At 33.7% G+C, this 16,108-nt stretch overlaps 1 protein-coding gene across 2 annotated transcripts in view; it reads left to right on the top strand.

Annotated features, from left to right (window-relative positions):
• LOC134537680 (dual specificity mitogen-activated protein kinase kinase 4) overlaps positions 1-14,732 on the top strand; it is a 33,155-nt gene extending 18,423 nt beyond the window's left edge. For both annotated transcript variants that reach the window (XM_063378390.1, XM_063378391.1), the window contains 7 exons: positions 1,645-1,708; positions 3,583-3,696; positions 3,970-4,089; positions 5,284-5,403; positions 5,515-5,694; positions 6,407-6,633; positions 6,957-14,732. In XM_063378390.1, coding sequence (XP_063234460.1) covers positions 1,645-1,708; positions 3,583-3,696; positions 3,970-4,089; positions 5,284-5,403; positions 5,515-5,694; positions 6,407-6,633; positions 6,957-7,122 — 991 coding nt within the window. In that variant the 3' untranslated portion in view covers positions 7,123-14,732. The remainder of the gene's footprint in view (positions 1-1,644; positions 1,709-3,582; positions 3,697-3,969; positions 4,090-5,283; positions 5,404-5,514; positions 5,695-6,406; positions 6,634-6,956) is intronic.
• Positions 14,733-16,108: the final 1,376 nt, after the last annotated feature.

The following is a 16,108-nucleotide window of genomic DNA, read 5'->3' as shown; positions in this document are numbered from 1 at the left end:
GTTTAACCACTTGACACGATAGACGATTCTTTATTTTTTATTGTACGAATGCTAGACTCGTTTTTTTCCTGTATCTGCGGCCTGCTTCTACAAAATACAAGCTATCTGTAAGTAAATCTAGAATTTTTATTTTGTCAATCAAACTCGGTACTTTGCGATTAATATTCGGTTTGAAGTATCACTACGGCCTTTCTTTTTAGAAGACTTGGACCACAGAATCGTGTGTAACCGCACACACTGCACTTACTTTGTTACGGACTCTGACGAAGCAGATACTGTGGCTAACACCACGAGACTGGCAGCAGCAGCTTGTGTGCCGCACGTGTGTATGGCGGCGTGTGGCGCGCTCGTAGGCCGTGCGACAAACTGTGCGCGGCACGCGGAAAAATAAAAACAATTCAACATTTAATATTTATCTTTAAAATTTATTATTTTTATTTTTTCACCCGTGTTTAGTGAAAACTGCGGATGCAAAGTCCGCACAAAGGCGGGCCGTCTATACTGTGCGTGCTTGCCGACCTATTAGAACACAGGCGGTGTTTTATGCCTTTTGACCTTGGCACATCGAAACATCGCGGTTATGCAACAACGCGGGTAAAAGTTATGTCCCCCGACAACCGCGTTAAATAGGGAGTGTACTGTATTTGTCTAAAACAATTTTTCATTAAACAAACCTTTGCAGAAACGGGATAAAAAAAGGGTAAAATTTTAAAATGTCATAGTTTCTGTACCATGTACACTACTATTAAATCCATTCTAATTTATTGTAAAACCATAAACTTCATTGTACAACTTTCATCTGAATTTTTGTACGACCAACTGTACTGCAAGGGGTGGAAAATAAAATGACAGGAGTTAAAGCACAAAAAATTTAACTCCCCTAGTAAGTACAGTATTAAATTTGTTCGAATTGATTGTAAACCTTATAAATATTATCTAAAACTTTTGTCTGAAACAGTTTTCCATATAACTAACCATTGTTGCTAAATGTGCACAAAGAGGGTTTAAAATACAAATTAAATTCATAAATATAAATACCTTAGTAAGCACACCATCAAATCCATTAAAATTGTTTGTAACTGTTATAATTTTTATAGAATTGTTGTAGAAGTTCCAAAATATTTCCGGTAGAAGTAAGTTCTGGAAAGTCGAGGAAGTTGGTATTGGTCAGGGATTTTACTTGATATCCTGGAAAAGTAATGGAAATTATCAAGTAATAATTATTTGAGGGGGAAATGTCATATACTCCAATCTGCCACCACCCAGTCTACGAAAAGATTTTTTTTTTTCCAAATTGTGTTTTAGTGCATAGTCATATACAATAACAAAATAGCGTAATCAAGGTTCTGTTTGAAATAAAGAAAATTGAGAGAGAACTATGGGGATGGTGGAGGCTGGAGGCTGGAGATTGTATATTTATTTCAGAAAATTTCAACATAGTTCAATCATTTTAAAAATATTTGTCTGGGGAATTTTATTACAAATTTTGACCGTATTTACGTAAAGGATTGTGCATTTTTTTACTCTGCATGAATCTGTAATTAATATGTATTAGATAGCAATATCTTAAATATGCACAGTTCTATGTGAAGGAAAAATATGCAAATTTATTTGTAATCTGAGACATTTATTTATGTGTTTCAGGGATAAATTCAGAATGTGTCAAAGTGTCCAATCGACTGGAAAACTCCAAGTATCTCCAGAGTCTGTAAGCACATTTCCATTTTCCTGAATATTTGTGAGCTTTCGCTATGATTTGGCAAAACTAATCAACTATCTTCAATTAATTATAGATATTCTTATTTTTAAATAATTACATATTTTATTACTGCAGGAAAATGTTATAGGCCTACCTGTCACCATTTACTTTAGTGTTTATTTGGTGTTGTAAATATATGTTTTACATTTCATGATAAGGGCTATTACTTTATTTAGTAAACTATATGTATTATGTCTAGTATGACTATTCATTTTATTTTTCAAATGTGTTTTTATGCAATATCTAGCCCTTTATGGACATGCAATTTATAAATACAGTAGAACCCCTATCATACACTTTTCAACGGAGGGCACAAAAATGGAAAGTGTATGAAAAGGGAATAGCAATAATATAATTTTTTTTTTTCAATCTAGCATACCAGCACGTCAGATTAAACTTAAATACATAATGTGTAAATAATTGCATTATATTAATGAAATATATGAATTCATCATTATATATACATATAATAAAACCACCAGAAATGTAAAAAAGTCCATAATCAAGTAAAGCTGACATGAAAAACAGTGGCCTTACAAAATGTTATGAAGTCCTTTCTTGGGGGGGGGGGGGGGGGGGGGGGGAAGTCACAAAGCCCAAATTAGAAATAAAACAAAATAGGCTATTCTAAAAAGAAAATCAGAAATTTTTGCTTGTTTGTTTCATCTTATAAACAACTTTATGCAACAGAACAATTTTCAATAAAATTTTAACTTGAGAAACGTAAAATACAAAACAATCCAATCATAAGAAAACAATAACAAACGGGTATATTCAGTTCAAAGATTAATAAATGCACAAAATATGAGATCCGTGCCTTGGCAAAGCGCGTGTACCATTTTCATAATCATTGCTAGTTTGCGCCACTAGTCTCGCTTGGTGCTTGCCATAGATGCTACTAGCGAAGTGCACAGTCTTCCTGATACTCCATATCTATGGTGTGATAAAGTTATTTTCTTACGTTTGCAAAGGTAAACAATGAACGATTTTCAAAATAAAAGCATTAAAACGTAGTTTATCAGGAGGAATATAACAAAAAAATTTTGAATGTTAGGACTTTTCCGCTTCGTAAAAACGTATGAAACGGGAAATTATTGATTTTATAAGTGTATGTTCCGGGAAAGAAAACAATGTAAATATAGTACTTTCGGCGGGACCAAAATTAATCGGCGTATGACACGGGAAAATGTATGAAACGGGAACGTATCATCGAGGTTCTACTGTATATACCTAATAGAAGTGAAACCACAATCTTTTCCAACGGTAAGAGGTAAAAAAAAATTCTTTGCAGGAATAATTATTATCAGGAACTAAATTTTTTGGACCTCTACTTTTTTTAATTATTTGGGCCGCTTCATGTCAATAATTACATATCTACCATAAAGAATTGTAAACAGTATTATTACTTTTCTCTTTAACTGAAATTGGCATTTGGCCAGTGATTTTAGCCTGTTGACTGTTAATTGTAGACTTCCCAAAATACTGACACTTGGAACAATCTAAATTTCATTATGGATGCTTAGCTCATCTGGGAACTGAAATAGTATTTAATACCTGTGTGATAATAAAAATGTAACTTGTCTTTCTGATGGCACTTGTGAAAATTATCTTTGGGCTGTAATATTTCTATTGTGTGTGATCTGTAAGTGTTTATTACTGGTGTCACTGTAAAAAAATTTTTTTTTTAGATTGCACCAAAATTTATGACTATTTATAAAAAAAATGTGAAATACTCTTGAGCAGCCGTGAAATTTTTTTTGTAAAGCTTGAGAAAGTGTGCAGAAAGTTCATCTTTCCTTTAGCAACCCTGTTTTAATTTCTAGGTGTATGATTTTACATCCGAAGACCTACAAGACCTAGGTGAAATTGGACGGGGAGCTTTTGGGACTGTTAATAAGATGGTGCACAGGCGAAGCAACACTGTTATGGCAGTGAAGGTAAACATCACAAATTATTAGTGTTTTAGTCATTGTAGTTTATTAAAAAAATTATTTTATTTGTTTTATTATTTTCTGTTCTAAACTGTTGGTATAAGAAAACATGATATTAGTGCACAGTTTTGTTGCATAAATTAAAATACTAAGTTTCCAAACAACTGTTATCTTCTTTCTATGGCAAAGATATTTTGTAAATTGATTTAGTTTTTTAGTTTTTAAGAATTATATTTTTCATTTAATTGCAGTGTGGATGTTTTGTGTGTTTGAAACTAGAGGATACGTTCAACTGTCGATGAAAAAGAGCAAAAGGAGTTACTGATGGATTTGGAAGTTGTCATGAAATCCAATGAGTGTCCATACATTGTCCAGTTTTACGGAGCACTTTTTAAAGAGGTAATATTAGTATTTAATTTTTTTTAAGTATCTAAACGTTAGGAGAAAAAAAATTGTGTCTTATGCAAATTAATAAGTCACTTGATGTAATAACATTTACCTGTTGCTCCAGCTAAAATATTGTTTGTAATTATCTTCCTTTGTGTTATTGTGTTTGGATTGTGGAGTGACAGTAAAAATACTTTTAAAAGAATGTGTAACCTTGAAATGCTGTGAAATTACTGAAAAATTAAGAACACAGCAGATTTTAGTGTAGGACAGATTATTCAGTGTATATTAGAGCGACATATATTCAAATGGAGCATATTTCATTGTGTAATAAAATGTTTTTGTGTTGAGACTATAAAACCTTTTCACAAGAAGATTGGATTTTTGGCAATTACTATGTTAAGTACAGTTATTTTGTTCAAACTACATATTAAGTAGGATTTTACCTCACAGATTACAATGGGAATTACAAGAATGTGCAACATAATACATAGGTAATTTAGGCTGTCAGAAAACCTTAACCTTTTTTTCTTTTAAAGTGTGAAGGTGCTGATAACTTAGCATTGTTACTCACCATTTTGTCATAATTTAATTCCTTTCAACACTTAATTCGCCTTTCCAGACGATGAATGCTTCATCACTCTGTGTTTACTAGGTTTACCAAACATAAGCGTGACCTGTGCTGTGACAGTTTAGCGTGTGAGTGCAAATAAAACAGAAATATATATAATAAATTCCAAACTTATGGATTCAGAATTATTTTTGTATTAATACTGTGTGGCATAATGCACAATGTATTTTAAATGGGCCAATACATTTTGGTTTGCTTTACAGCCTTTTAAGCTCTGTCTCAGCCATATTCTGAAATTCCCATTGTGTATGACAGTACAGCACTGGGAATTTTATTTTGGTGTCAACCCAAGCAAGTGCATATTTTATTGGATTTTTTTTTTTAATGTATGGTTCTGGTAAGCTGTATAGGTTGTATCTATAATATACTTCAAAACTGTAGGTACAGATGAAAGACATTTAGAGGAGGTTAGAGGTATTACCATGTATAGTGAGATCCTATGGATCCCATTTATGTGGACTGCCATATCTGCAATTGTGCAGGCGGTACCCCATTTGCACGTTACGATGGTTGGTTGTGTATCTTGCTGGGCGTGTTCGGGAATAGTATCTTATTTTGTGAATGGTCATTTTCAGGGAGACTGTTGGATTTGTATGGAACTAATGGACACGTCACTAGACAAATTTTATAAATTTATCTATGAAAAATTGAACCAGAGGATACCAGAATTAATATTGGGAAAAATTACAGTAGCTGTAAGTATAATAACTTTAAAAACTAATTTGCATATATGTATTAAAAAATAAGAAAGAAAGAAAAAGTCAATGTAATTTAAAACTGTCATTTCCGTGGTTTTTATTTTCCAGACTGTAAAAGCACTCAACTACCTGAAAGAGAAGCTGAAAATTATCCATCGAGATGTTAAGCCAAGCAACATACTTTTGGACAAACGAGGGAACATTAAGCTGTGTGATTTTGGCATCTCTGGTCAGCTCGTAGACTCAATAGCTCGAACACGGGATGCAGGATGTAGGCCGTACATGGCGGTGAGTTATTACACGTACACTCGTCCCTTTAAATAACTCTGTTCGATTTGCATGGTTTTGGAGTAATGATGCCTGTGAATTAGGGCATGGTTTTAAGTCAAGCTCATTCATTTATGTGAATTTTTAATTTCAGTGTACTCACAAAAGCAATGAAACTTGCATAAAAACACAATGCAGAAAATTATGTAATAACATGGGGACTTAAAATTGATAGCGCACCCTTATAGCTATTTACTTGACCCAATTAGAATGGTATGTATTATGATTTATGTTATGCAGAAATATTTCAGACTCCTGAGTTCAGCCAATGTTATGTTACTCTGCTCCGCAAGTCAGCTCTAGTGAGAAAGGCCAAAAGCTTTCAAAGCTAGTTTACCTCACGCACCTTGTGGCTAGCGATTTCAGTTGTCATAGTTACCAAACATGCATTTAGTAAAAAAGAGTCGAGAATTATGTTAAAGGTTAAATAATCTTGTTAGTCGAAAACATATATTTGTTGTTACTTTATTGTTTATTCCTATTAGACAAAGCTTCTTTACTAAAACATAATTATTTTGTATCTCAGAAGTTTTATTAGTACCTGCTTATTAAGAAACTGTTATGCCAGAGACCTTTTGATTGAATCGTAATTAGTACTATTTACCATATTACATTCTTCATCTATGATCTATGTTCTTGAGTTCATTTTTATGGTAATGTTATCTTTTTGCAGCCAGAAAGGATAGATCCTCAACGAGCCCGTGGCTACGATGTACGTTCAGATGTATGGTCGCTAGGCATAACGCTGTTCGAAGTGGCAACCGGTCGCTTTCCATATCCAAAGTGGAACTCTGTCTTTGAGCAGTTGTACCAAGTGGTGCAAGGAGACCCGCCAAGGCTTTCTCCCAACGAGAATGGCAATCGCTTCACGGAGGATTTTGTCAACTTTGTTAATACTTGGTAAGAAAAAAAAACCTAATTTATTGTGTTGTGGTTTTAAACTTATGAAAATTATCATTTGTTAAATGTTACGGTGCAAGTGAACCCTGGTGCCTGATGCTTGTGTTCTTACAAACAAGAATGGGTGAGACATGCACATACGCGAATGTGTTTACGTTCACGTAAGATGCGGAGATCAAAGTTAATCATTTGGATGAGTGAGTAAATTTCTCTGTTCAGAAGTGAGTAGTCTTATAAATGTGGAATCTTGACAATTTTTGGTTTGTCGAGTAAATTCCAGGGAGGGTTGTTTAGTTGATGGTTGATGTCGGTGGCGGTTGCAGCTTGATAAAAGAGGAGAACCAGCGACCAAAGTACAACAAGCTCCTGGAGCACCCGTTCATCTGCAACAGCGACGAGGCGAGCATCGACGTTGCGGAGTACGTGAGCACCGTACTGGATGACATGGCCAACAACGGGGACACTGCGTTCACCACGAACCTGCCCTGATGGCTGCTCGCTCCGCGTCGCTCCGGGGAGTGCCCCGCGGGCTCCAGCTAAGGGGGCCGGCAGCCGCTTCTCCTACCTTACCTTCAGCACCAACCTGGTTCTCTGTGCTCCACCATTTAAAAAAAAAAAAAAATTAACCACATTGATAAGGATGCTGGCACTTGTCGTTCAGTTTTGTGTTTTACTCTGAGGGGGGGAAAAACCAGTAATGGGATTTTTACTTCTTTTTTTTTCTTCCAATTAGTATATCATGCCACTAGATTGTCTATGGTATACTTTCCTCAGCTTGAATTTTATTTATGGATGTGCGATTTTAGGATTAAAAGGGTTTCCGCATTCAGGGAATGTTAGGTAATTTACTTGAAATTCTGGGATAAGTATGAAAATTCCCCAGTGGTAGTAATGTTCCAGTCTGCCATCACAGACTGTGAAAGTGTTTTTTTTTTTTTTTTTTTTTTAAATTATTTACAGCATAGTTGTACATACTAGGAAATGGTGTGTGCAAGGTTATATTTGAAATGAAGGAAAGTGGATTGATAACTAGGCCAGCTGTGGGAATAGGGGCTGGATTTTATTATTTCTTCTAGAGTATTACAAAATTGGTAGATATTTTGTATAAAAAAATTTAGGGAAATTTGATATTTTAGTTGGGGAAAGTGAGGGAAATTTTATTACAGATTTGTGTGGACATCCTGCTTAAGTTCGTTAGATTATTCTAATTACGTAGTAAGTGGCCTTAGTCTGTAGCTCTCTCTTTTGTAAAGGAGTGTGAATATTGGACTGAAATTGGAAAATTGTGTAAAGCATCCACTAGGCCTGTGCAAAACTTTGACTTGCAAATCAATCAAAGCTCTTTTTAATATTAGATTTGACCTAGCCAGAAAATTTGCTATTCGTTTTATTTGAAGCTTTGTTGTGATGCAAAGCTTCGCGTATGATGTGAAGCTTCACATTTGTTGCAAAGCTTTAAAACATTGGAAGCCTAAGATTCACTCATGAAAATATTTAATTTTTTTTTTGTTGTGTATGTTTTGCTTGAATGAAGTTGGTTACTTAAAAAAATCAAGAGGTGGCACTCCATTTACTTGTATGAATGCTCATTTTACAATTTTTATTAAGTGATATGTTATACATAGGGCCCAATTGGTTAATCACTTAAATCAGTTCAAACATTACAAGTGCTAAACAATTACTGTCTAACTTCAATCTTGCATTTTATAAAGTAAGTGTAATATAGCTTCGCCAATAACAATACTACCAATTTTATTCGACTTTGTGAATATTTTCAATATTTGATTTGATATTCACTTGCATAAAAAAAAAACTAGTATTTGTGCAGGCCTAACATCCAACATTAATATAGTATTTAATTTTTTTATGTTTATCCATAGATGTCACATTTGTGTGAATTTACTTGCACATCATAAGAAGTAATCTGATTGCCATTTATGGAGTTTTATTATTGCAGGCTGCTTACTGCACCATTTAAGCGTGTTTAGTGCAGCGGGATTATTTGTTTATCATGCCATAAACTTGCAATTCAAAAATATTTAAATCCCCACGAGGAATCAAAACACGCACTGTATTTTCTGGCGCGTAAATGAAGATTTTATGCAAGATCGAAGAGTTTATAGCTGTTGCTCATTTTATGACGGGTACCATAACATGACTTAATTGAGAGAGACAGCAAAATGAAAATATTTTATTATATAGCTCCTCTACAGTCATGTAATTACCTCATAAATTAATTTAGATTGCATGTGGATACCCAATGTTGATCTACTTCCAAGTCCAAGATCTACTGTTCTCACTTCTTATACGGAGTTGCACAATTAATTTTCAGTTTTATATGAAGGAACTTGATCTCGTCTTATGTCTTGATATGCTGTAAACTACGGAATGTTGGGTCAAATAAGAGATACCATAATTTTTTTCTAATTTTTTTTAATACTTTATTTGTGGGATTGTATATAATATTACACATGTTTTGTTTTAGCAGAAACAATACTTGTGATTTGTTTTAGACTATATTTTTATAGTTGCTATGACTGTGGCCTCTTTCACTGAGTTGATGAAGTTTGTAGTTGCTGATCATGACAAGAGTCAAAGTTACAGAGTAAGGCTCTTACCTATCTAAACTATATTAGCTTAGAGTTATGTCAGGTGTGACTGATTTATTGCTAGCTGGCATCGTTATTGACTGCTATTCAGAGTATGATTTGAGGAATTTTTGGGTGACAAGTCTGTTAAAATGACTACCGTCCTTGGAAGCTTAGGTATAGTATAGCATAGCATTTTCGTAAGCATTTGTGAAATTTATTGAATTATCATTGTAGCATGTGATGTACTAAAAATGATTCGTTAAGTTTTTTAAGACCTTTGGCGTATTGCCAGGTCTGCAGTGTTAGAAATGGCTGCTGTGGTTTTGTATAGTTTTCCAAAAAATAATGGGTTTGGAGTTTGATTTTATTTTTTGATCCTGTTCTTTCAATGTGGTTATTTTTTGGTGATTGGTTATGTTTTAAAGACTGCAGGTCATTTTCTTATAGAAAGATCAATGTACTTAAAATAAACTAATTTAATGAACCTGGATGGAATTGTTATTTCTGAACACTATGTATAAATGCTTTAAATTCATTCAAGTAAAGCAAATATTTCATTCCTTTTTTTTTAATGACAATCTTAAAGTTATGGTGGCATGTTTGAACATTGATAAAATTGTTAGGAATAATCTCCCTCCAATATTGAAGCTTTCATGAGTAGTAGAAAATAATAGTTGCAGATGAAGTTCTATTTTGCAAAGCTTAGATTTAATTACTGTAAAGGTCAGTGCACTGAAGGTAGTATCAGAAATGACCTGATTTGAAATGTGATATTTTTTTTCTGTTCTGATGCAAAAATGATTAATTTGTATTAAACCTTTGCATACTGTAAATTTTTGCAAAGCATTTCTGGCTTGGTTGAATGAATCTGTTTGGGATGATAAAATGATAGTTACTTATACAACTGTGAATGTTTATGGAAAACTAAAAGGTTTGTATGGAGTTTCCAGACAATATATGTATTTTAAAAGGTACAATTGCAATTTGCAATTACATATGTAAGACATTAATTAAAAGTACAACTTTTTAATGCCTCCCCTCTGCAATAAAAAGTTTTTTACGTTGACATTCTTTTTTTTTCTTGCCATAGTGTGTGCTTACATGCATATATATGAATACACGTGTGAAAAACACAAAACCCATTATTATTCTTAGTGTTAAACAGCTCGCAAGAAATTTTTTTTGTTTTTTTTTTTCTACCTTTTGCTACCTCAAAATGCTTGCTATTACAAAAATCACTTTTAAACTATGTAGAATCAGTCTCGCAATATTAAAATGTTTTACGCAATAGCAATACTAAGTAAGTTACACTGCACTAATTTCAATAGTGGTAGTTCAGCAGTTGTGTTCTTATGATATAACTTAAATTGCAAAACTGCAGTACCTCGTGATCTGCTTGTATGCAAGATTTAAATACATATTTCTTAACTGTAGTTTTGTCTAGGAACTTGCTTTGTATATTGTGTGACTGAAATGAATAACATGCACTATCTGAATTTACCTATCCTGTTTGATGTTGTATGAGCTCATTTTGTACTACTTACATGCTGATACAAATTCTTTGCTGTAAAATATAAAATTACATAAAAAATGTTCTAAAAAAGTTTTTGTTAGTACCAGAAAAATTGAAGTCTTCAAATTAATAATTTTAAATTTGTGATGTTTGTGTTATTGTTTAAGTAATCCTTCAATACAGAATGGAATATGCGGTGCAGGGAATGGCCTTAAACACATCAGTATTTTATAAATTTTAATTTTATTATTTTATGATACACACTAAATATTGATGCGCCCTTAATTCCATAAGTAGTGCAGTCATTGTTGACAGTGGTAGGATTACCAAGCTCTAAGCTACAAGCCAATTACTAAAACTGCACTTCATTGTTTGCTAAAAGGCTCGGTTAGCTTAGCTACCTTTTTTCTTTTAAATTTTCACCAGCCTGATGCACCTAACTATAACTGTAAAATGGAAAGAGAAAAAAAACTCTTAACTTTAAGGTCTATACCAGTAAAGTGGTAACTTATTAACAAGTATGGGATATTAACGAGATGTTTGAAGGTACAAGAGTTTTGAAAAGCACTGTGAGTTTTCACTGTACAAATCACAGTAAATTCATACAGTACTTACAGGAACTTTTCTGGTGCCATTTTTGTAATTGCAAGCTACTTGGAAATGCTTTTTTTTTTTTTATCTTTCTGCAAGCATCAATCTGTGTAAAGCAATGTGAATTTTGCTGCAGGTCGCTGCTGAAAGCCATTGTTCACAATGTGGCTAATGGAGAGTAGCAAATACTACACCAAGGGAAAGAGAGGTAAAAGAGAAAAGGGGGGAAGAGGGTGAGGGAGCGACCAAAGGAAGCTGGAGGGCCCCTAAGTAAGACAACCTTCACGTCTGCTGTTCCACGCTCTTTTTCACTGTCTAAGGGCAGGGGGTGGTGTGTAACGGCCAACGTCTCAGAGACAGCTTCGTCCCTCCACGTAGGCATAAATTGAAACTAAGAGGTACAAAAATTTATTAAAAACCATTTTGAATAATGTATATAAACCAAAGATATTCATACTATGCGTATTTTCTATTATGAATTTTTTAAAAGTGTGGGATTTTAACTTTTGGCTTAAAGTATTTTAACCATTATTCTCCTCTTACAAGTAGAGTTGATGACTAGGCTTATGTTCAGGGTTAACGTTAATTTGAAAAATAATGTACAGATTTTAATGATAAAGGAGTCCCCGTAAAGATAAACAATAGGCTTTCAAAAAAAATGTGTGAAAATCAGTTAAGCAGTTTTAAAAAAAAAAAATTAAACTGTTTTGTGCACATTGGAGGGGTGAGTCAATTTAGTTGTATGCGAGCGTGTGCAACAGATATTTCTTGTGTTTCAAAAGAGTTAAGTTTAAGGCCAGGTATTACATATTCCAGTTTGTGTTTAAAACTTTAAATGTCAAAAATATTTCAGAATCAACAATGTTTATTTAAAATACACTAATACAACATTCAGTGTCCATGCTATTATAATTTAATGACTTTGATTTTTTGTCATAAGAGTTAATAAACAATAAGTTCAAAGAGCTTACAAATTTGTAGTGCCTGATGCAAAATTAATAGGGTTGTGCGATTCCATGATTTTCAGTTCGATTCGATTCCGATTCTATTCTCACCACAAGAGTTGAAATTCGATTCCGATTTTGATTCTTTGGGTAACTTTATCTACATAGTCATTAGTCTGGTAGGACTAACTAAAAAAAATTTCATTTATTTTGAACCATATGTATTTAACTTAAATGAATGAAAAATACAATTCTTGACGACTGCGGCCTTTAAACTTGCCACAATTTTCAATTTTCATCCATTACTTATTTAATCACTTCACCACTGTTTAAAGATGTCAAATGTTACCAACGGTAAAGTCAGCTGCCTCACTGGAGTCACCGAGATAGTGCGATGCGTGCTGCGCTAAGAAGTATAATTTATTAATTAACCTACATTTGCACATATGACGTATGCAGCATGGCCTAGCCAGTAGGTTTATTTAAATTAAATCCAATAAGTAACATTTATTTCTTTGTTTTTTCAACAAGATCTGTTCCCCTAAAAATGGAAAAAATACGTAAATTTGATTAATTTATTAACTTCACGAAGCTAAACCACACAACAATGATCAGCTTTAATTAAGTTTTGTAAAAGGCAAAAGCATAAACAGTAAACAGTACTTCGATACTGACAGAATGTTACGATTCAGTGATTCGATTCCTTTGTGTTGGCACGCGCGATCTATGATAAATGGTGGCCTGTCACTGTAGCCTACAACTCACGTAGTTTCGGTTCCCTACCACGTTCGTGCAACTTCATATTTCTCTCAAAAATTGAAATTAAAAAAAATCGAAGGGTTAGGTTAGGTTAGGTTAGGTTAGGTTAGGTTAGGTTAGTCACAACATGCTTGTTTTCATTGGAAACTTCTGATTTAGCGGCTGAAGTGGTGTTAATACCAAAACGCAAAACTTCGGAAATATTCGGAAATTCTTGCAGGGAACCGAAACTACGTGAGTTGTAGGCTTCCCGGCATGTCAACTGGTCTACACGTCCGGCACCGCTAAAATATTTTTATGTCGTGAATGTTTTAATGTTGGTTATTCTGTTAACAGAAGACAGTCACAGAATGGCGATCTTTATAAATGTATGATTGAACAAGGAACTATTTTAACTGTTAACAGAAAATAGTGCGTTTATGGTCGTAAAATTCATTTTTAATATGTGTTATTTATTTTTCAAAACAAATAAACCAACAATATTTTTTTCCCGTGCAACGTGAGAAATGGTCATGAGTAATATGCCGTAAGTAGGCAGAAATAAAAATGTTTGAGCAGATTGTTAAACTATTTCATAAACAAGCAGTTTTCGTAAGGTATTTATCTTTGCAAGCCTAAACAGTTAGTGGTTCTGAACGTGTAAATTATATCATACACGATCTTTGAAAAAAAAATTAATGTTCGGCCTAACCTATATTTCATAACGTTATGAAATTTGCTTGAGTGAAAGTGTGCGGCAATTTTACGAGTTACATTAATTATAATTGACGAATAAATTTATTTCTAGCAATCAGTTAAACGGTAACCGTCAATTTCTTACTTCGATTTTTTTTTTTTTTTTTTTTGAAAAATTTGCCAGGATTTTTCGATTCCAAATTTTAGTTTCGGTTCCGGGTTCGAATAGTTGAGGAATCGAATCGAAGTTGAAATTATCGAGTACCCGCACATCCCTAAAAATTAATATTTAAATCATGTTTATTTTATACTTAAAAATAAAGCACCACCGTGTATCAATTCAGTACAATTTGTCAAGGGTTTAGTTGTGTTTTTCAATAGTGTTCAATATAGTGCTAGTAGGTAATCAAAAAAAAAGTGTTACACATGTTAAGTGTTTATGCTCATGCCACAGTTTTGTCTATAGACATTTGTGAGTATTGTAACTAAGCATTTTAAGTGGCATTTGCAGCCATGTAAAAAAAATGTAGAAGGGAAAATAATGCCAAGTACCTGGTTGTTAAAATTTTGCTGGCTTTTCAGGTTCCAGAGAATACTTAAGTGGTAAATTGGTTTTTACTATGTTACTTTTATGTATATGTGCAATTGAATTTATTTAGACTACATAAAAATTGTAATCTTTCAAATGTATAGTTCAACTATGACTGAAAATCAAGTTGCATAGGGTTTAAGTCATCTGTTCACTGACATTGGACAGTGGAACACTAAAGTTACCTATTGATAAAAAATTAAAAAGGAATATGTTGTGAAGTACTGCATTTGTTTTATGATACAGCATTTGAAGCTGTTCCGGACCATTTACTTGTATGACAGAACAATCTGTATATGTTACTGTACATATTTATGTGACCTATGTGTATAGTTGTTTTTTTGATTTTTGTTGCATGTATTGAAACTTGTACTGTCAGTTGAAGTATGAGGAAGGAATTATGAATGAGGTACATATGTAAAGCAAGGTAAACTGATTGCTTTTTCTTCTTTTTTAAAAACACTTGTTAAAATACATTTTTATTTGCCAAACTTTCACAGAGTAGCTACCACAAATAACAGTTATAGCTGCAGAGGAAATATTTCTTTTAAGACTAGCATTTTTCTAATTATAAGACTGGTTTTTACATCAATTTGAAGAGTTTAAGGCTGCTGCTCATCTTTTTATGATGGGTCACCTTACACTTAAACCAAATAGAGGCCAAGGTCTGTATTCATAATAAACTACTCACAAAAACATAGGTCACCTGGGATTGCGCACCAAGATAAATCCAAGTAACATAGTGAAAGAGAATAATCTGGTAAATATACATGACCATTAAACAGCGTTAAAATAATTTCTTTCATTGCATTACCACATGTCTTGGTTACCGTTATTTAATATATAGCATTAAAATCAGTTTCCATATGCACAGTTGGTTCTCCATCGATAAATTGGTGGGGAGGGGGGAATGTAAACAGAGTATTTGGTTGCACAATAACCAACCTACAAAGAAAAGAATATGGTGACTGAATCAGGCTGTGTCCTGCAGAAGACTGAAAATCAGGCTGTCTCCCGCAGAAGGGCCGTCCTCGAATATATCTGTCTCCAGTAGAATACAAGTGAAGTCTTTATGGTCCGTGTCTCAGCTTATTGCCGTGACACTGATATCCATCTCCCCTCTTCATCCTTTTATGACCCTTCCTCTCCCACCACCCTAGCATTATCTAACAAAAAATATAAAGAAAAATAATACCCATGATTTACCTTCCAATCTATTGTTTATGTTTTTACCCGCCCCCTTCAAGAAAGCAAAGACCGTTGCTATTTCCTTGTCAATTTTGTTTTGTCATTTCCTTCAATAAAAGCCTGCACTGCATGCCCTTTAAAGCAGTTTTGTCATTAGTGGAGTGTCGAAGTAGAAAGGGTAAATAATGTTTGGACATAGTTGCATTTCAAAAACCTGTAGATAAAAACGTGATAATTGTGCACAGTGCTAGTTCACGGACATTGACGAGAGAGAGAGAGAGAGAGAGAGAGAGAGAGAGAAACTAAACACACTGTTGCATGGCCAAATGCACTCCCTTGCTGGTTTATTTTTAGATTTTCGCCTTCGCCAAGCATCAGCCCGGCGGTATGTCACATACCCGCATCAGCCAGTTAGCCGCCTGGCAGGCTTCAGACATAGCCTAACAGCATAGTTCATGATGCTAGTTATTTAAGTACAGAGTCAACCACAACAGCGCAATGTTAATATATTTTTTTAACACACATGGAAAATCCACATAAAATGTTTGACCCATATGCGGGTAAATACGGTACTTTTAACTGCCTACAAGTGTGAAGAATACATTTTCTTCAATGTTAGTTAAAG

Source organism: Bacillus rossius, chromosome 12, assembly GCF_032445375.1.
Source record: "Bacillus rossius redtenbacheri isolate Brsri chromosome 12, Brsri_v3, whole genome shotgun sequence".
Taxonomy (NCBI): Eukaryota; Metazoa; Arthropoda; class Insecta; order Phasmatodea; family Bacillidae; genus Bacillus; species Bacillus rossius.
This window is presented reverse-complemented; position numbering and strand designations above follow the sequence as displayed.